The following is a 20,955-nucleotide window of genomic DNA, read 5'->3' as shown; positions in this document are numbered from 1 at the left end:
AACAAGACATCTTAATGTAAAGTCCAGTCTAGTGTGGTCTAGTTTTTTAGGTTTTGTGCAATATTTGGTTTGCTTTGTAGTTTTGCATCTTTATCTAGCTTTAACTTTTTTTTTAGCTAAATGACGTGTAATCTATACAGGATTGTATATTAATGCATCGCTAACAATTACATACACATTAAAGTGTATTTTTCCGTTTTGAAAGCAGACTTTTTATTTTAACTTTTCTGTCTTGGGGCTTTTTTCTATGTTTTGATTGTGTGTGCTGGTGAGTTCAGGGAGTGTAGTGAAAGTGGGGGAAATAACGTTGTGCACCTTCATACTCCTCCTGAGCGTCTTGTGATCCTACCACGCCTCCGTCGTGGACCGTGAGCGTCAGCTCGTGACTCTGCAGTCAGACACCAACTACTGTCCAGCTGCTCTGGCCCTTTAAGGAGCGCCACCGCTGCCTTGTTTTTTCCGTCTAACAGAACGTAATGGATGGCGAAGGAGCCGTGAACGCATCCCTCCGTTAGCTAGCTGTGACTGACTGACGCCGCTCAGTGCGAGTCCAGCTGCCGGTCAGTTCGCTGGCTGCGCCCTTGTTTCTTTTAGTGAGTGCAGTCGGGACACGGATGTCGTCAGAGCCCACAGCGATGAAAAGGGTGAAAACCAGCCCCGTCGTAGCAGCCGGTGATACGGGCTAAACATCGGTACTCACCGGACGAGCTCCTTTTAACGGGTTGCTTCTCGGCGGTAAATGGAAGGAGGCGGACGCGGAGCCAGACGCCGTTAACTCTACACAGCCATTTGTTTGATATTCGATTTTTTCCCCTTTGAGTCGAAGTCGGTGTTGGTGTTGACAATGTTGACAGGATCTAAAACCACGTTCAAAGTGAGACAAATGCTGCCAGACATCAAGGTAAGGTCGTGATGTGAAGTTAGCTAACTGGCGCTAACTAGGTGAGCAACTAGTTAATGCTAACGCAGTCCTCTGCACCGCTGCCTCGTGTTATTGTCGTTTAACTAGTCATTTTCATGTTTAAAAACCCAGTTGAGCTTTAAGCCCAGTTCGCTACATATTCATTGTTGTGTGACATTTAATACGTTGCAGATGTGCGAGGAGAAGCTTCTTTTTTCCCATCACTCTTCCATCCTCTCCTCAGTCTGAGCAGCTGATGAGTGGAGGCTCGAGCTGCTGTGTGATTCTCTGTTTAATTATGACCTACGTGTCAGACAAAATACATGTGAGGTCTTTGCAATAACCACAACAGCCAATTTCGCTTTCTCGGCGCTTTTACTACGTCGTAAAAACTCCTTCTGTGGCGAAACTCCACAGGAATGAACCAGGCAACGCTAGAATCCAGCAAAAAGCGTCTAAGCAGGTATTTTGCAGTGTCTGGTTGAGGAATCTGTTCCACTCTGAGGGTGTAACTGGGTGAACGGTGTGTTTAGTGTTTATCTCACTGAGCTGCATTTTCTTCATTTCTCATAAAGTGAGATAAGCATAATTAAAGTGTGGCTGCTCGTTGTGAGTTTGGCCGCATGCTTTAGCAGCGGCCACTGAATGGGTGGTGAATCCTAATCACGTCTGGTGGCAGGGGTTTGATTTATGAGGGAGCCAGTCATCATCTGCAGAGAACTGCACAGTTGTAGCCAGTTTCAGCTGTTTCTAATTAGCCACGTCTTTAAAAGCCATGTGATGCCTCTTTGGGTTTAAATACCTGTGCTGCTGCACATCCAGTGATCAGAAAACAATGTTTTCACATTCACATTAGCAGCTGAAAGAGAAGGCGACGATGACGAATGATGCTGTGTGACACAAAGCGTGTGCACGCAGCCCGAGCGCCCGCGCTCTTCGTGTCCTGCGTTGCCTGTTCTCAGGAACAGCCTCTTGGCAGAGTCTTTGTGTCTGTCCCCAGCTATTTTCAGCAGCCGCAGGGTGAAACGGTAACAGATGCCTCTTTACTCCGCCCTCGGGGGAGACTTACATGTGGAGTGGGGGTTCTAAGCGCTGTGCAACATCTGGCTGTCGCCATGGAGACGACAGTGGGCCTTTGAAATTAATTTCCTCAGGATGACATGCACTGAAATTATTTAAGCCCCACACCGTTGGAATCCCATCTCGGAGTGTGAGAATGTGGCTGAAGGGAGGATATGGTAATACGGAGTAGTAGGCTGTGCAGAGAATATTCACAGGCCACCCACACGCGCTCGAGTTCCACACCCATGAGCAAGTGTTAAAGCTGCTGTAGAAAACTGGATCCAGTCCGTTGTGTGCTTTGATTCTGTAAAAAAACTCACAACGATTTAACTTTACTTGGATTTGAGGACGCAGCCCAACACCACATTGTCACAGTGTGGCAAATGTTTAATACGTTAAAATATTTTTGAGCTAAAAATATCAGTAAACCCTCACAAATAAGAGGGATGGGTCATCGTGTCTATTTGTATTCACTTCATCTGCAGCTTCCAACTGGAGCTGAAACCAAACCCTCACAGAAGCAAACGTGTTGGGAGGATGATCTGAGCTCTGTTCAAAGAGGCTGAAGATCCAAACCTGATGCAGGGGGTCAAAGCTTACAGTCACCCACGCTTGCTCTCAAAGGACTCACACATCACAGTCTGCCTGGTCCTGGACTGCTGAAGCTTTCACTGCCTTCACAGAGTGCAACAATGTGCTTCTTTTACCAACACAACAGATTTATTGTCCCATTAGGGGTTTATCGATCTGGCACCGGGTGATAATTAACCAGGGCCACTATACACCGGCAGAAGGGCTCAGCCTTGAGAGGCTCTGCCAGTTGTTGAATGAAGTGAATCAACGGATTTTACTCCTGGGAGCAGAACTGTCGGGGCATGAGGCATATGCAGACGTATCCCTCGAGCATATTAAAAGGTACAGGCCTGACTGCAGCGTAAGGGGATTTACACACAGTGTGACTGTGGTATAGAGCAGAGCAGACAGTGTTGATGGATACGCTGTTGTAACCAGCTGACCTTTTGGTCACATACAGTAATGATTTATGACCTGCACAACCTTTCTGCCTTTAGTGTAATGTAAATGCTAGAAGTAGTCTAGAATGATGGATGGAATGCTGTTTTTTTATATATATTTATTTTTTTATAACCCCCCCCCCGCAGCGAGTCCTGTTAAACTACTGTCCTCCTATAGCAAACAAACACCGTTTTATTTGGCTTCCGTGACCTTTGAGTCTTCCTGTACTGACTTCATGCTGCATCATTAAGTGCAAAAACATCTGTTTGTCTTCGATGCAGCACAATTGTTTAGCTGGAGTGTAAATGCTGCCAGGGATTCAAGAGGGGAAGTTTCAGAATGTTTTGTGTTGATTCCTGTTGAGCTCAAAAGTCAGTAATAGTGGTCTGTAATAAATATCAACAGCAACAGAATTTGTTTTAAATGAAAAAATAATATCTTAAATTTCTTTACATTGGAAACAAGTCCTCGCTGTCATTGTTTTAGTCAGTTCTTGCAGCTTTTATTTTTGGTGGACTATTTTTGGCAGCACATAATTGTATATTCATGGAAACCTTTTTGTCCTGTAGGACATAAACATGTCTTTGTGGAGGGAATACAAGAAAGAAACAATAAAGACATGCTGCTATAGGGAGAGATGGTGCTAAAGCCAGGGCAGAGCCGTCCAACAATGGCAGGAGCCGTTGCAGACAGAAAAATGAATCGAGAAAGTTATTTTGAATGAGAGAGCGGAGCTACTTCAAAGTAAACCACATTCAGCAGCTTCGTATCCTGATTTTCTTTCCAGGCCATTTTACAGTGCCTCATGGCTGAACCCATTCATGTGAGGAAATGAAAGGCACAATGCAAATAAATGGGCTGCAGCCCTGGTTAGTATGCTAAACTGTGACTGGAAGCTAACCTGTGTTTTATAGGATGCCAGGAGCTATTGGCTGGATACTGGCATTTTTAAATGGACGATAATAAGAATTACTCATCTTCATAAAAGATGCCTCTCCAGTGCAGCTCAGATTGTTAGTGCACATAAAAAAAAAAAAACTCTCGTAATATAATGAGCCATTCAAACGCACGCACGCGTTTTCTTCCTCTGTGCGTCTGAAGGTTTGTTCTGGAAACAGGAAGGCGCATGCTTACTGCAGAAGTCTGACCACAGTAGCAAAGGGAAGCCATGAGCAATGGAAAGTGCAATAAGCCTTGGCCCGTGTCCCTGTGGATGAAGGGGGGGTGGGCATGCCTGACGACGAGTCTATAAAGGGCATACGATGGGTTCTTAGGAGTACATATTATTTTCAGCTTTGTTTCCTTATGTCCTATTAGCTTTGTAAAGATAAGTGGAGGTGAAAACCTGTGTATTGTTTTCAGCTGTCACATTATCATATTCACATGTAGTTCCTGCCAGTTCCTCTCATAAAACCTTCAGTCTACAGTAATCTGCAGTACTTTACCTCACGAGCTGCAGCCCCTCACAGCGGAGTTATGCAAGGAATATCCAGTGAGGAGCTTCTGATGTTCTTTAAAGGGGTAAGGAATTCAGCTGCGGCTTTTTTTGTGGGTGTTGATGGAGAGACCGAAAAACGAGCATGAAATGTTTTAAAACCAGATGGAAAAAATGAGCGGTGTTGTGGCAGAGCCAAAATCTTGTAAAATGTTAGTTTCCTGCCTCATAGTAAAAATAAAAGAAGGAAGAATACCACATTTCACCAGCATTTCACTGATGCAGAGCTTTGTGCTCTCTTTATTAACCTTGACTTAAAGGTCTTATAATGAACACAGCTCAGAAACACACACACTGGCAGAACGCACGCTATTGGCCAAATCCTGCAGTTTTATCAGAAACCCTACAGATGATAAATGTTACATTAGCATTTTATAGCGTATTGAATCTGGTGTGATTAAAACATTCTTTGTGTACTTTACCCAGTGAGTACTTTTTATAGTACAGTCTTCGAAGTAGAAAATGTGCATGGTACAGGTTATAAAAACCTCTTCTAACATTTAGTGGTATTGTTATTTTCACCAACGTAAAATAACCTGTGACTTTTACTACCCCACACATTCCGACCCTCCGTAGAAGCAACATAAAAACAGGGAACTTTTAACAGAGGGCTGTGAGCCTGAAGTGTGAGCTCTTCACATGCACACTGCTAACACACAACCCACCACGCTGCAGGACCGTTAGCGTCACATCTGGGCCTGAGTGGATTCATTGTTATGCCTCACACATCCATGCTGACTACAGGAAATGCTGCTATTTCATGATAAAGCTGCAATATCCTAAATAAATCCAAGATGAAGGGCTTCATTGTGAGCCGACCTGAACCAAAGATGCTGAGAGAGAACTTTAGGGTTTGGATAGAAACTGCACCTAATTCTGTTCCTCCACTTTTATCAAGTGTGTTCGCCACCTGTCATATCATCGTCTGCTCACATTGCTATGGTTAGCGTTTTATTATGAGTCCTAGCTGATAAATGGAAATGGATTTCACAAGGGAGGGGGGGGGGGGGGGGGGTAGTAGCAGAGTTAAACGGTAGCATATGTGCTAGTAAACATGCAGTCTGATTTTAGAAACCTCTGGGGTTGAACTGGGCTCGTCCCAGAGCCTCGAGTTCACGTCAGAGCGAGCAGCAACACGGAAACTAAGAATCACGGTGCATTGTGTGGTTGGCTTTGTTGCTTTGTCCACGGAGACAAAGCACACATTGATGAGGGAAGTAGACATACCAGTAATTTAAATATAATCGAGCAGAGCGAAGCAGAAATGAGACTTTGTCCAACATGTCTGCATTTGTAATTCTAGCACAAATACAAATCTAGACTAGTGACCGTCAACTTTGGTTGAAAAGCGAATTGAGCAGTTTAAAGTGTTCCTTAAACCAGTGGTTCCCAGTCCTCCATCCTTTCAGCCCTGCTCGTATTCCAAGCACTCCTGATTACCTGGATCGGGTGTGTTCTCAGATGAGTACGTGATATCTTCCACACAGCTGCTCTGGGTGATAGTAGAGGATGGGAATCACTGCGTTGAGCAGAGCTTCAGTGAAATGCAAACGTTTGAACAAAGAGATTAAACCCTGTTGAACCTGTGTCTTACAGGAGAGGATGCTGAGTCAGAGCAGCATGAACGCACGGAGCCGAGACGTGTACGGACTGCGCTGTCTACCAGGTACCAAATCGGCTTCAGCTGGGCTGTTTGTTTCTAAATTTAAATTTAAAGTTACATGGTGAATGCTAAACTTCTTTTTAACAAATCTAAACATTGACCAAATAAAAGCATGGATCAATAAAAATAACTGGCAGCTGACGACATGCTGATCTATTAAACATGTGAAGACACTATGTGAAGTTCTTGTGCGTTAAAACTGACGCTGCTGCTTCATTGAGATAAAATCAACTGTTCAGAGGTTCACTTGGCAAAAAGCACCTGCAGCTGCATTCATTGTTCACTGTTTCCAAATTTCCATATTGCATTTGCAGCCACACCTGCACCAGGAAGTTCACAGTCCCTGATTTTACATGGAAGCATTGAGCTTGGGTCAGTTTCAGCTCACTTTGTGACTGTTCTGGCTCCGTGCGTTAACGTGGTTCTGATATTTTTAATTTATTTTTTGTACTGGCATATTTTAGGCTCTCATTGGCTTAAAGTGGACACACACTTTCTTTCATTCACCTCAGCCTGTCTAATTTGTTTTCCAGCTGTGTACTTTCCAGACCCTGCAGCCTTTGACAGCACACACAGATCCTATTCTTAGCTGCTAGCATTTCTCTACGCACATCGACTGTCTTTACTTCACACTTTTCCCCTGTTGTCAGTCGGCTTCAGCTCCATCATGCTGCTGTTTTACCTCCTTTTGCTCTCTCCACCTTCATTCCAGACCGATTGGAATCATAGGTGTTCAGAACCTGTCTTATATTAAGAAAGAGAAGCAGACAGAAGAGTGTTGGCAGTGAATTTTTGCAGAATAGTCAGCGCTGTTAGCTTCCCTTTTCCAGATAGTTTTGGATGTCAGGCAGGTAAATCTATCCTTTGGCCGTGTGTACACTTTGCACAGTAAGTGTGGAGACAATTTGTGAGGACAAGTTCACTTTCTAACACAAAGGATTTGCCAGTCAGTGTCACTGGGCTCACATTGCAGCCCTGGACTTTCTCCTCCTGCACACATACACAAAGGACGGTTCACTTCTTCCTGCATAACAACAGGATTATTGCTTCCCATCAGTTGAGGGATGTTTGAAAAAGTGCCTTGAATGCACATTTTCAGATAAACAAGCGTATGATGTGCAGCGTTAGACATGCGTTTGCAGGCCGTCTCCTGCTTCGTCAGTATTTAACGGGCAGCGCTCGGCGTTCCACGGCGTTCTCAGGTGACACCGGGACACAGGACCTCAGAAACCGAGCTGGCCTGTGGGAGAGCGAGCGGGTCAGGACGGCTCCAGCAGCCGTAGATTATGCACCTCTTCAGGTCTATGAGCGCCTACTGTCCATTCACACACAATGTAAAGAGACCAGGACTTCCTCTGAGCAACGCCACAATCCCTTTTACCCGGAGTCTTATGTTACTGTGGAATTTAAAGCTGTCAGTCAGCTTTATACGCCGTTGATTGATGGACAAGTGAACGCAACGTGGATATTTGTATAGTTGGGTTTCATTTGTGATGTCAAAGCAGGTATTGAATTCTCCAGGTTTGAGCTGCTTAGCATTTGGTTCAACACAGCAACTCCTGTCTTTTCTTCGTCCCTGTGGGTTGAAAGAGCGGAAAGCTCTGAACCAGCGTGCGTCCCAACTGAAAACCAGGAACAAATGTGGGAAAAAAATAAATAAATTGGCGGCGCAGAGCATGTGGTCTGTCTCTCAGCTGTATTTGGTCAGCCTTGTCCTTCTCTGCACAAGGATCACAACATCAACAGAAGCAGCTGGAACGTGAAACACAAAACTTTGACGGTCAAAGCTTTGCTTCATATAGAGATGCGTGTAGCTCACCAGGAAGAGCATTCAGATACACAGGCTGCCTCTGACTCCTACATCTGCAGACTCCAGGAATGTGTCTGGCTCTTTCGCACCCTGAGGAGGCATTAAAGCGATGCAGGCAAAGCCCCAGCTCGTCCTGTGAGACAGGAGAGTCCAACAAGGGTTCACTTGTGTGGTAGGATTTAACTGATACCACTGTTACTGTGACGTTTAACTGAGCATAAACAAGTGATTTCCACTTCCTGTTTGTGCCTTGGTGTCCCCCAAAGCATTCATTAAACTAGGAGTTCTGCAGTTACTGGGCTTGACCCGCCCAGTCCCAGCATGCCGTGCTGGTAGAGCAAAGGAACTTTATTTCCTCCGTCAGTATTTTGTATTACGTCTCCAGGACCCAGCAGCTTCCCCACTTCTTCATGGTCTTTTGAGTAAAAGGAAAACATTTGCTTTGCCATGTGTCTGGGCTAAAGGGCTGTTTTATCTTTCTACCCTGACCCAGACTTTGTTACCATAGAAACCCACTCTATCTGCCAGAAGCTTTGTATTCAGACACTATTAAATGTGCAGTGTCAAGTATTCTTTTTTGGTCAAGTGGTTTAATCACATCACACACATTTATCCTGAATCTTCAGAGGCTTTTGAACATTCTTCTCTGTGTAACCCATGATGAAGGAGCACTGCCCACTGTCAGTAGATGGCTTATAAAACCCTGCATGTGGTTTTGATTCTAGTTGTATCTACTCGTTTGTGTCTTTTATGTTGTTTCTGTTCGTCCCTGCACACCAACCCTGGCCTGAGGACTTGTAACAATAAGCAGCACTTTGAGGATGAAGGGTGTTTGTTACACCCACTCCCAGTAGCTCAGTCTGTGAACTTCCTTGCCTGTTGTTTTTCTGTCTGTACACTTCCTGTTATGTGTCCTCACCAGAAGAACATCACACAGTTATGCAACTTTTCACCAATACGCAATGGGGAAAAACAGACCCGCCTACAGTATCTATGACACCTGATATACATCAATTGTAAATTCAGCCCGTGACCTTTGCTCTGCATCTCTCTCTGTCATCACCAGGCGAGTGTGTCCTCCAGAGAGCGGTTATGGTGAGGAAGAAGTTAACAGCCAGGGAAGGAAGAGGTTGGCTGTCTGGGACTCTCTTCTGTACTCACTTCAGGGTGGCCTTCGTGCCTCAGGACGGTCCCAAACCTGACGTGAGTCTGTTTCTGAACAGCCACGCTTCTTAAAGTGCACATACTGTCTCATTTCTGCTTCTACCACCTTTCATTTAAAGGATGATATTTATTGTGTATTACATTTTGTAACACTGCTAAATATTCTTTTTGTCAAACATATTTTTACAGGACAATGCTGATCCCATGCTTTTAGCAGATCATGATGTGGCTTTGGCATCCATCGAGAAAGTTGTGGTTGGTAAGTGAAACCAAATAAAAGGATTCGATTGTGACTTCTGTCTCAGAAGGTTTTCGTGGTGTTTGCTTTGATACAGCCAGTTTTCAGTTAATATAAGCTGTAGAATCGTATCCAGTATTTGACAGTGGAGTGGATAAAGATAAAGGCTGCATAAGTTTCTTAGCTCAGTAGTATTCATGTCCTTGGCCATAATCTATTTTTCATCTCTCGTTTCTTTATGATCTCTTTCGCCTCCTTTCAGTGGGCCCCAACAGGACCAAGCTGGTGACTCCAAACTCCTCCCTGAAGTTTACTCCAGAGGAGCTGGTGCTGTACTGTAGGGACATGCGAGTCATCTGCTTTTTGTTTGACCGCCTCACTCCTGACGCACAGGTCATAGAGGTGTGTCCATCTCCTCAGATATTTAGATAGGAATTGACTTAGTCATTGAGTGTGACTAGGTGTGACACAAACAGAAATACCAAGAGGAGAGCGATGATCTCTTGTTCTTTTCTTGGTCCAAGGATTTACCAACTGTAGTGTCTTTATTTCTTGCCACCATTGTACGTAGCGTGGATCATGTTGTCGAGTCATTGTCTGACTGGGGACTTCACCGCTCCGACTTTGTAAATACATTTTGTGAACTTAATAACTCAAGGATAATGAAGAGTAGAAACTTTATACCTAAAGAACAGGTAACCCATATGGAGGAGCTGACTGGGTTAAATGTTACTGTGCCAGGCAGGCCCTATGAACATCTACCAGCATTGTGTAATCCACATCATAAAAACATAAACATTATTACTTACTAACCGTAGCTGCTTGCCTGGACACATTTGTGCTATAATGGATTGGTGAATATTTGCATGTAACTCCTCCTATGTGGCGCGTGTGTGTGAAAATATTTAATTAGGTTCAAGTTTCTGGTTTCTATTGTACTGTACGTGTCTATTCAGACCCTAAATATGATAGTATAGGGCAGCTTATCTGTGGACTATTCATCTGATGGACCACAACCTTGATAGTGAAAGTTGATGACTTTTGTCATGTTGATTGGCTCACTATGGTTTACCTCCTCAGATGACCTACACCATCGCCAAGACCTACCAGCCTCTTAAACCGGGATCAGTTTTATCTTTCCAGAATGCTGCCCTCGGTAGTGTTGGTGAGTGGAGAAATGTTTACAGCCCTAATTAGTGTCATGCGGTGACATTCAAGTTTCACAGCACTAAATGCTTCAGCTTTAACAAATAACATGTCACTTCATAGGTTGATGAAAAGGTAAAACTTATTCCAGTCATTTCATGTGCTATATGTTCACATGTACAGTAGAGTAACAGGAGCCCGTCTCTGTCATCATGCTATGTTAAAGCTACACAAGCTCAGCCATTCTGTAGATGGCCTCACAGCGGTCGTGTAGATAAATAATGCAAGCGCTCAAACAAGAAGACCTATGGTTCACCTCTGGCCCCGGGTCAAGTGTGTCCAGTGTGTGGTCAGCTCCAAAAGTCTAGAACACAATAACACTGATGTTAAACATCATAACAGCACATTAGTAGTTTGTGATAGGTCTTTATGTCACAGTTATAACTGTTGACTGTGACTACTGTATTGAGTCCACTCTTTAAAAGAAAACTGAGAAAGCATCATTAGCGTATCTGCACTCAGATTGAAGACATTTTTAAATCAAAGCCCAGCTAAGGTGTTTGAATCACTCTGCCTCCAGAAATGAAGCAGTTTCTAAGCAACCGTCGCCGAGACACCCACATGAATTGGTTTGAGTCCTCCTCAGACTGGGAGCAGGAGCTGGAGAGGTGTGGAGCCAGTGGCTGGAGAGTCAGCACAGTCAATGACCGCTTTGAGATGTCCACCAGGTAAATTCTCACCCAGGATGACTTACAACAAGTAACACAACAACAAACACCACAATGGTTGTTACTACATCTTTCATCCATCCAGAAATGTTAATACAGATATAGTTGGACATGGTGGATTTGAGGTAAAGCTGTTTATGTCCTGTCAGTCTGCCCAGGTTCCTCGTGGTTCCACAGAAGGTGTTGGACACTGAGCTCAAGAAAAGCTTTGCCCACTTCAACGAAGGTCGCATCCCTGTAAGTTCAGCTAGTTCTGAGAAACAGTAAGATTTAAGCCTAAACAGAATTTTTCTTATAAAATATGTTGTGCTGTACTTTGTGTCATAGATTTATAGACGTGTTGGGGAGAGTTTAGTTAAAATTTCTCTGTAGCATTTATTATATGACAATAATAACCTCTCACCAATAAGAACCTTTAAAGGCTGAAGCTGTGTTTCTGTTGCAGCGCTGGTGCTGGCGACATCCTCGAGGCAGTGACCTACTGCGAATGGCCAGCTTCCAAAACAACATCTATCATGAGAAGGACGACATACGGTGCGATGCTGCTTGATATTTTCCAAATAGACTGATGAATAAATCAGTTGGATGAAAACGGGTTGAAAAATCAGGGCACCAGCTTTATGTATTATATATTATTATATTATATTTAAGTTTGTGAGCCTGTGTGCAGCTGTAGCTGTGTGTTAACAGCAGGCTGTGCTGTGCTGCGCTGCAGGAACCTGGAGATGATCCTGTTCGGGTGCCAGTCTTCTCTGTGTGTGGTGGTGGAGCTGGGCGAGGAGCTGCCCTCACCTGCCGACATCCAGCTGGCACACAGTCGCCTGCGCGCCCTCTGTCTGGGAGGTGAGGGCGACAGCGAGCAGAAAACATGCTCAGCAAACCACTGGCACTCAAAATGGCGGCTTTGTTTGTGGCCTACAGTATGATGCAGATTTCACCCGCTGTAATTGCTGTTTTGCAGAGTAGTTTGGGGTCTTCCCACTAATTTGGTAGTAACTCAAAACAAGACTGTCTTTATTGTTGTTTTTGTCGTTACTGCGCACACAGCAGATTCCTTAGTTGAGTAAAAGCCATGATGACACTCTGTGTCACATAAACTGTGTGTAAAGGTCAGTGATTATCACTGTTCACACATTTGCTGGCTTGTTTTGTCTTCTGTGGATGAACACGCTGTGGTTTAGAGGATTAGGATGAAAACACACCAACTCACATGTAATCATCTTATGGTCAGTGGGTCTTGAGTCTTCATAGCACTTTGCAGTAAAACTATTAGAAACGCACAGATTTGGAGTTTAGAGATTTTATTTCAGTACTTGTGATCTAAAACCCAGAACACATTGTGCAAGTGCTTCAGCAGATAATGTTTCCCAGTGTTTGTGGCATGGGAGGAGGACAGTGTTTTCTAACAGTTCAGACATTTGTGGTTCAGCTGTCTGCTCCTATTGACAGAATGTGTGTGTTGTATTATTTTCTATAAGTGCTAGCATACATTTGCAGTACCATTGTTTGACTGTGATCTCTCCTCCCCCGGTTCTGGTTTATAGATATCTCCACGTCGGTGTCAGTTCCTGATGACAAATGGTTGTCTACGCTGGAAAGCACCCACTGGATAGACTACACCAGGTACGCTCTGATGAGCCCATGTGGTTTCATAAGCAAAACGATGCAGGTGACACCAGGTGATGCTAACAACCTGACACTGCGACTCCAGGTCCTGTCTGAGGAAAGCTTCCGAGGTAGCCTGCTTGCTTCGTGGGGGTCACTTGACTGTGGCGCTGCAAGGTGAGTCACGTGGCTCCAGACCATGGCTCAAATTATTCAAACTATTCATTATTCATGCTAGCTCCCTCTCATTAATCCCACGTTAGGGCTCACCCTGAAGCAGCCATGTAACAGGGACATGCACAGTCCACTGAACCTACATGCAAGCGGTGAACAGGCCTGAGGCTGCTGCATATGAGACATCGTAAAATCGAAAATAATCTTAGACTGCTGGTAACAAACAGAATCAGAATGTGAACTTCACAATGTAACCGACGTGGCATAAAGGTACAAATGTGTAACAGATGTTCACAGTCCGCAGGACGGCTTCATGCAGTTCTGCTCGTAGCTGCTGCTGGTGGAGCAGCAGGGCTGTCGGCTCATTGGCCTCATTTCCTTTTCTGGTGTTACCAGGTGTGAGAGTTGCTAAGTGGATGTGAGTCACGGCTCGTTGCTGCGTTGTGGTTTGTGTTTGTATGAGGTCACATTTATGTGACTGTCACAAAGAGTGTTGTTTGTTGTGGAGCGGTGGTGTCAACTGACCAGCCTGATCCAAACCATCAGTACAGCTGCGTTGTGTCCGTTTCTGTTCTTGACGCCTCACGTTTTGTTTCTTGTTAAGGAGTTGAACAAATGAGTTCATAACAGACTGATTTTTTTTTTCATGACAGTTGGTTGATAATCACTTGTACAAATATGAACAGGCAGAGAGACCCAACACCATATTAGTCAAACAGTCGATGTTTTCATGCCCAGGACATTTCTACACCTACTGGTGTTTGACTTTGTCGGTCCAAATTACCCGGTTTGCTGCGAGGTTGACGTCCGACTCGTGCTCTCAGCCTCCTGATGTTTGTGTTAATGGCACAGAGGTTGAGGACCGGGACATGAGCTGCATGGTGTCCAGCCTGGTGCAGGTGATGTGTGACCCTTACTTCCGGACCCAGCACGGTTTCCAGAGCCTGGTGCAGAAGGAGTGGGTGATCGCCGGCCACCGCTTCTACAGCCGAATCAACTGCCACCGCGACAACGACAAGGAGGAGGTGAGACACTGCTTCTGTGATTCTGTGAGGCAGCTTTCCATGCCTCTGATTCCCTTTTCTGTTTTGCTACGTACAGGCACCAGTCTTCTTGCTCTTCTTGGACTGTGTTTGGCAACTTTGGTCGCAGTATCCTTCTCGCTTTCAAATGACAGACGACTTCCTGCTGGCCCTGCATGACAGCATCCACCTGCCTCTCTTCTCTACCTTCCTGGCCAACTGCCAGCGAGAGAGATGCAAGCGCTCCCAGGTACTGGATGTCTGAGTCGGGTACAGTATCTTCTGATTCGGACAATCCCATAGATTGAGAATAATAATTATTAATCAGCCTCGTTGTGGCCGTAAGAGCAGTTCTGTCTTTCTTTACCCAGAACCACGGGCAGTGCTACACCCCTGTCAATGGCTGGATAGACATGCTTCATCCAGATTCATCCTCAGATGCCTCTGACCCGCCTCTGCCGCCCGTGTGGGACTGGGCTTTGCAGTATAGCAAACAAAGACAAGATCGTTTCACCCAACCGGTCCCCCCGACTCCACCGCTCCAACCGCTGCTCAATGGAAACCTCAACACCAACCCTGACGCCATCAGGGTAAAGCTGCCAAACCTTCAGTTTACACATGGGAAGGATGTTAGTTGCTGTTGGTTTGTGACTTGAAATGACGTGAAAATGAAATGATCATCATTTACAGGCTCCACAGTGTCTTTACATAGATGCTAGTTTGAATGGTTAATTATCAGTTGGGAAAAAGCAGACAGACAAGCTTTACTGACAAATGAAGGTTACATTTCAGAGCACATCCTGAGTTCACACTGCAGCACCACTGCTCCCTCTTGTGGTACTAATGAATAGTTTTTACTCTTTTGGACGTCATCAGTCAAATTAACCATGTGGTGATTTTAGTATTTAAGTATTGATGAAGCAAACAAAGGTCACCCCTATAAATCTTACCTACAACCCAAACTTCTTACACGTTTTGGCAGCAAGGCTTGCTTTTGTACTTTTTGAGGTCACTTGCTCTAAGTTGTGACAAACTGTCTCTTTTGGTTTTCATCTCCTCTCACCACCGTCAACCAGCTGACTGACACCATACCCGGCTCGGTCTTCCTCCTCTCTCGAGGAACCTTCTCCTGTCCATCAAACCTGCTTCCCTGGCGGAGCAGTAGTTCAGGCATTTACAAGAAGACCCACCGGAGGGCGCCCTCCTCTGAGAATGTGCCTGGCCTGGACAGGCTGCTGAAGTTATGGGCCCTCACTGAGTTTCCACAAAGCCTTCCTTCCAGCTGTGGACCTCAGGGACCACTTGACCCCTACGAGCCATTGCTGCCTCTGCTTATGGGGCCGTGCATGGGTCTGTGGAGGGAGTGCTACCTCCGGGGGGCGCTGCATGCCCAGGTATGTAGCAGGTGACTTTATTTCACTTTTTACTTGGCTGGAACGCAATTAGGAGTCCCCACATATAAAGTAGAAATTATAACCTACAAAATAATCATTTCTGTGTATTGCTATGCGGCGGTATCAGACTAGCAGCATTACTCTACTCATACTAGATTGACTAATTCATATTCTGTAGGTTTTAGTGTGTAAGTGTGGATGTGCCAAGGAGTTTATTGAGTGGGCTCCATCCTCCACAAATGGGGCCTCCTTCCTTCCTGAAGCTTCTGAAACATCCAGCCCTATCACGCCTTCAACTGCTGTTCAATAGATTACGTTGTGTCTTTGATGTGGAGATGATTGACATCTCCTAATATGGACATGGTAGAGCCCTTGGTGAAGTCTGCGGAGCAGCGCGCCTATCAGTGTCCCCATGGTGATGTTAAGAATAGTTGAGGGCTGTGTGGGTGGAGGCAGTCCTCTATTTTGAGAGCAGATCTGTAGATGAACTACTGAAATCTATCAAACCGCTAAACCAGCATCTCGGGTTACCAGGACACATAACCCAAGTGTTTCCACTACAGATTTACACAACAGTGAATTGATGGAAAGAGCATTAAGAGGTTGAAGGTGCCTTAGACAAATAACCTGCAGGCCTGACTATGTACTGGCACTCTGGTGCAGTATGCAGCATGTTAAAACACATGTTCTGTGTTCTGCCTCATCAGCGAATCCCCCAAAAACATTAGACTCAAGAATATCTTGGTCAGTATCATCATGTGTCCCATTCTAATACCTGCTTCTGTCTCCCAGCCCACGTGAACATTACCCAACATGAGTTGTATTAAAACTCTTGCTTCATGTTCTCAGGCGTTCTCCCACCCCATCTCTGCCAATCACCCCCACCCAGTTGAGCGACTGGCTCAGGAGGTGCAGCAACTTAAAGACAAGCTGTCCCAGATGTCCACCAGCACCGATCCAAACCTGTCCACCAAGAAGTCTGAGCCTCGACGAATAGACACCAACTTAAACCAAAACACCAACAACGGCACCTTCCTCTTCCCGGCGCCAAGGACTCAGGGCATGGGCGTGCCGAGAGCCGCGCCCCCTCCTACCTCCAGGGGCCCTCCACCCGCTACCGCCCCGCCATCCAGGCCCAGACACAAGGACAGTGGAGGCAGCAGCAAGCACACGTTCCTCTTTGGTCACTCCTCAGTAGCAGACAGCCGCTCGGAGCAGCGCTACTACCCCACACCCAGTAACAGCAAGCTGCCTAAGGGCACCAGCTCCTTAACGTCCTGAGAGCTGATATACTACACCCGCTAACCTGCACAATATGAAATGTCCACCTGGTCGCAGCATGTACGAGGACACACAGGCAAGTGTTTCCTGTCAAACCATAAGTAAGTGGCTATAAGTTGATAAGAAGCTTTGGATGAATGAGTGAAGAATAATCCGTGCTTCTATTCACCTGTACTGTATTTAAAATGTTACTAATAGTTTTGGATATTCATAAAATATATATTGGGATTTAGTAAAACACTAAAGAAATTATCTATTTGCAGTGAAGCAAATAATAAAAAGCATAAGGGCTAAAGATGCAGACCAACGGAGACTCATCAGCATCTTGTAGTAGTTTGAATGCAGTAGAAGCTCTCTCCACTATTTTGCCCTTTAACAAAGAAGCTTCTTCTCCTAAAGCCTTCGGCGGCTGCGCAGGACAGAGGTGGCAGCTCTTCTCATTATGTCACGCTCATGTTCAAAGGGACACGTTCAGTTTCCAGTTTTCTCTGATCCTCTCTGAACATTGTTCATTTTTGGACTCCAGGCGCTGCGACCAGCGGCTTTAATGTGGAATTTAGGCCGTGGGAGCTATTTTAGGTTGCTCTCATATCTTTCCACTTGCATGCTTGGCAGCAGGGAGAGTCCCATATTCAGTTCAGTCTTATGTCGGCCTGTGCTCGGCTGCAGCCACTGAGCTGTATTTCAGCATATACTGTGTTTTAGTTTCTACATTACTACGATCAATTTAGGGCTTTAGTGAAAGAGGTGTTTGTCATCTCATCGGTAGAGACGTGTGATGTCTGAACAAAACAAAGTATTATTTTGCAAATGTCTCCATCCCTCTGGGACGAAGTAAACCAAGCGTCCGTCTTTTTTGCTCGTCGTACCTTGAATTAGTGCCAGTGTTGAAAGCGAAGGGAAGCAAATTTCCTCCTGTGTTTACTTTTAATTTGATCTCTTTTGTGTCTGCTGCTGCATTAGTATGCAGCCAGCATTTAGGTCAAGGACTTGGAAGTGTCTGACTGTATTTAAAGCCCAGAGGGAAGCATCTGGTCCTGCTCCTTTAAATCCCAACAGGTTGACGTTTGCATGATGTGGGTGTCAAGTAGATGCACTGGCGTCATTCCCACGGACGAAAGAGGCTGTATTTGGAAAAAAGCGACGCTGACTTAGTCTTCTGTTAAAAGGTACCTCATTTGATATTAGTGGTGGTATCAATTATTAAATTGCTGTAAATATTCATCACATCAATATCGAAGCACTGTTATCAGATACAGTTTCAGAGTGTTATGCCAATACATTTCATTGTCTTCCATGAAACATGGAAAATTTAATTTGACCTCCTGTCGCACCTGTTGATTTGTATCACTGATTAAGTCAATGTTTTTGGTACAAGCTTCACTCATATTTGCCTGATGTACATATTTTTTGTATCGGTATCGGCATGTTTTGATCCCTAAGTTGTATCAGTTTATAACTTCTCGTGTACATAATCTGAAGCAAAAATAAAATCCGGTCTCAAACACAGCTCACAAACTTTATTTTTTTAGCAAAATATTTACCAAATGTTCTACGACACTTAAAAAGTAGCATGGCACTGCTCAGTAGAGTTAAAACATCTGGCATGATATGTACAGTCAGAATAAAAGAGTCATGTGCAAAATGTTCAAAACGTTCACAGGAAATGTACAAAGTAAGGACCTGCCTGCCAGGAAAGGCTCCTAGAAAACCTACTGCACAGTTAACGTCATGTAAAGTTCAGCTTGTAACATTAAGGTCAGTAAAATGCTTCACTTTAACATCTGCATCTTCAGACAGAAGTAGGTCAAAGGAAAAAGCTGCATGCTGTTGAAAATACGAATGAGGTGTTTTCTTCATGAACACGTTCACTACACTCTCAGATGGACCCACGTGCACTAACGCCAGCGTTCTCCACGTCTGCTAGCGTGACGCGCTCGTCTGTGGCAGCCTAAACCTGCAGACGTTGGTGTCGCGCACACCCATGTTTCACCCGAACGCCACAGACAACAGAGCAGGAGACACGGTTACAACACAGCAGGCGAGTCCTGTCATGGCAGTGGGCGGTGCGTTCAAATCCAAACTGGCTGTAGGGAAAGCAGCAAGTGTCTGACATCGCTCTGAGGTCAAAGTTCACCCCCACCGGCTGCCGTGCTCCTTCCCCACACACTGCTGCTGCTGCAGGACGCTGCACGGCCCGTAGACGTACCCTGAGGAGGAGGGGCCCAGGCCTCCCAGCTGCCGCATGGACTTGCACATGGGGCAGGGGTAGTCGGACAGGCCCTCGATGTCCTCGAAGGCCAGGTTGACGATCTGGTCGCAGCAGGGGTCGCAGTAGAGGTGGCCGCAGGAGAGGCGCTTCAGCCGAGCCCCGTAGGAGATGCAGCACTGGCAGTGAGGCAAGTCGGGGCCCAGGGACAGGGAGCCGGTCAGCGAGCTGCTCTCCAGGCTGCCGGCCGGGCTGGAACTCTGCTTGGTGGGAGACCTGGGGAAAGGGAGCCAAAGTGGATCAGTTCTTATGCTAAGCTAGGCTAATGTGGAGTTGGAGTGACCTGGTTCTGGTCCTGGTCCTGCACGTCTGGTCCACGGCTGCAGGAGGACTTGGAATGAGGTTATTGGTGCTGAAGGTGGTTCGACCAGTGGTTCAACAAACTGTTTGCACGCTGCAAATAATTCCAATTGGATTAAAGTGATGTGCTAAAAATCCAGAAGAAACATTCTAGTTTTGTGATCTTTATGAAGAATAATGATATCATCTACTACTCAGAACACGGTGTCACATGTTTATTCAGATCCACCAGTAAGATGATTTTAAACCATATTTAAGCTTTTACCCAGCTGACACTAAAGCCGACACGCCACATTCATTTTATTATGGGTTTTTACTGGTTTTCCTAGTTTTTAATTATTTCTACTTTTGCTCAGTTGGTCGACAAGTGCTGCAGTTGTGAACCAGCCACCATCTGTGAGTCACAACAGGTTATTCCAGCACAACAGAAAGGATTTTATGTTGTGTACAAATGTATTTAAGATAATCCACAACAGGTAAAACAAGAATTTATGATGATATTGTCGGTTGATTATTGCTCAACGTTTAAAACTGTGGTTGTGTTGCTGCCTTTCTCCTTGTGTCTGCACTGGACCCACATTGTCTGAAACAGTTAGAATTCATGTCACATGGACATGCTGACAGACGAGCTGGGCTTCCTCCCAGGCTTTTAATGGATTAATATCCATTATTATCCAATTGTAATAGAATTACAATATTTATATAATTTTTCTGAGCTGGATTTTTCCTGGATGAAAAAAGGAGCTTATAAAAATGGATTTCAATCAATGATTTCACTATTTCTAGATTGTGTAACATAATCTGACATTCAGGATGAAATCAGAGCAAATAATGACTCAGAAAACCTGTTGTCATAACAAGTGTGTGGCTCAGGCCAACATTTGGCCTCAGTGTTTAAAAATGCACTGTAATCCTGTCAATAACCCTGTAAAAGGCTCCCATTGAGCAGATTGAGCGTTGCCATTTTGAGCGAGGATTATTATTCGAATCATATTCAAGAGTGTTTGAATTTAAAATATACAAGCAAATATTACAGGTGTAGAACATTTTTTATTAAAAACGACAGCGGGTCACTTCCCATAGAGACCTGCGCCCACTGGAAGATTCTACGAAATATTCTACGAATTATTCAGAATTATTTAATCAGATTTGCAATGAATCAATTATTTAATCAATAAATGAATCAATCACTACTCACTTCGACGACGATGAATCTTTGAAGCAGTCGAAGCTGAGAGCTGCCAGGATCCTCCACAGCAGGTCCATGCCGGTTCCTCTCATGGTAAAATCCAGATTTCAGCGACCTGCTTTCTGGCGAGCGTCATATTTTAGAGAACACGACGGCGCGGCGTCTCGATTCAGGACAAATCAATCCCCCAGAAATACATTTAAAACAACAACAGATCCTGCGCCAGCGCCACCCACGCCGCGCTCTTACACACGCGAATGAGGAGGATGCGCCATCATCATCTGCGGCGCGTGAAGGCAGGTAAACAAAGCGCTCCCGCACGTCCTGCCTCCCCGCGCGCGTCTCAGTGACATTCGAGCGATCCTCCGCGTGCGTCCTCCTCCTCCGCCTCCATCTTCTCCTCCTCCCTCGTTTCCTCCTCCTCCTCCTCAGCAGCTGCAGCAGCGGAGAGCGGACGCACGGCGGCGCCGCTGATGTTTGGATTCTTCGTGTTCCACAGA

At 45.2% G+C, this 20,955-nt stretch overlaps 1 protein-coding gene across 3 annotated transcripts; it reads left to right on the top strand.

Moving 5' to 3' along the window:
- The first annotated feature begins 407 nt into the window (after window positions 1-407).
- Window positions 408-18,206, top strand: mtmr11 (myotubularin related protein 11). 3 transcript variants are annotated; one of them, XM_029128319.3, is made up of 17 exons: window positions 408-901; window positions 6,069-6,138; window positions 9,012-9,148; window positions 9,299-9,368; window positions 9,610-9,749; window positions 10,428-10,512; window positions 11,074-11,221; window positions 11,371-11,458; window positions 11,667-11,755; window positions 11,937-12,064; window positions 12,766-12,844; window positions 12,933-13,003; window positions 13,853-14,025; window positions 14,102-14,272; window positions 14,394-14,612; window positions 15,099-15,416; window positions 16,266-18,206. In XM_029128319.3, exons 1-17 carry the CDS (start codon window positions 845-847, stop codon window positions 16,695-16,697), a joined length of 2,475 nt encoding a protein of 824 aa, XP_028984152.1. In that variant the 5' UTR covers window positions 408-844; the 3' UTR covers window positions 16,698-18,206. The 3 variants fall into 3 exon arrangements, with proteins under 3 accessions (XP_028984152.1, XP_028984153.1, XP_055359419.1); XM_055503444.1 differs by lacking the exon at window positions 408-901 and adding an exon at window positions 4,262-4,498; XM_029128320.3 differs by lacking the exon at window positions 6,069-6,138.
- The last annotated feature ends 2,749 nt before the right edge of the window (window positions 18,207-20,955 follow it).

This window comes from Betta splendens, chromosome 16, assembly GCF_900634795.4.
Source record: "Betta splendens chromosome 16, fBetSpl5.4, whole genome shotgun sequence".
NCBI lineage: Eukaryota > Metazoa > Chordata > Actinopteri > Anabantiformes > Osphronemidae > Betta > Betta splendens.
The sequence above is the reverse complement of the archived record's forward strand: the minus strand, read 5'-3'. Positions and strand labels throughout refer to the sequence as shown.

What these genes read in the sequence shown, in the direction of transcription:
- mtmr11 (XM_029128319.3), top strand. Translation starts at nt 845, where the DNA reads ATGTTGACAGGATCTAAAACCACGTTCAAAGTGAGACAAATGCTGCCA. An exon ending in CTTGACTGTGGCGCTGCAAG is followed by an intron (nt 13,004 to 13,852) that starts GTGAGTCACGTG and finishes TTAATGGCACAG; the next exon opens with AGGTTGAGGACCGGGACATG. An exon ending in GCGACAACGACAAGGAGGAG is followed by an intron (nt 14,026 to 14,101) that starts GTGAGACACTGC and finishes TGCTACGTACAG; the next exon opens with GCACCAGTCTTCTTGCTCTT.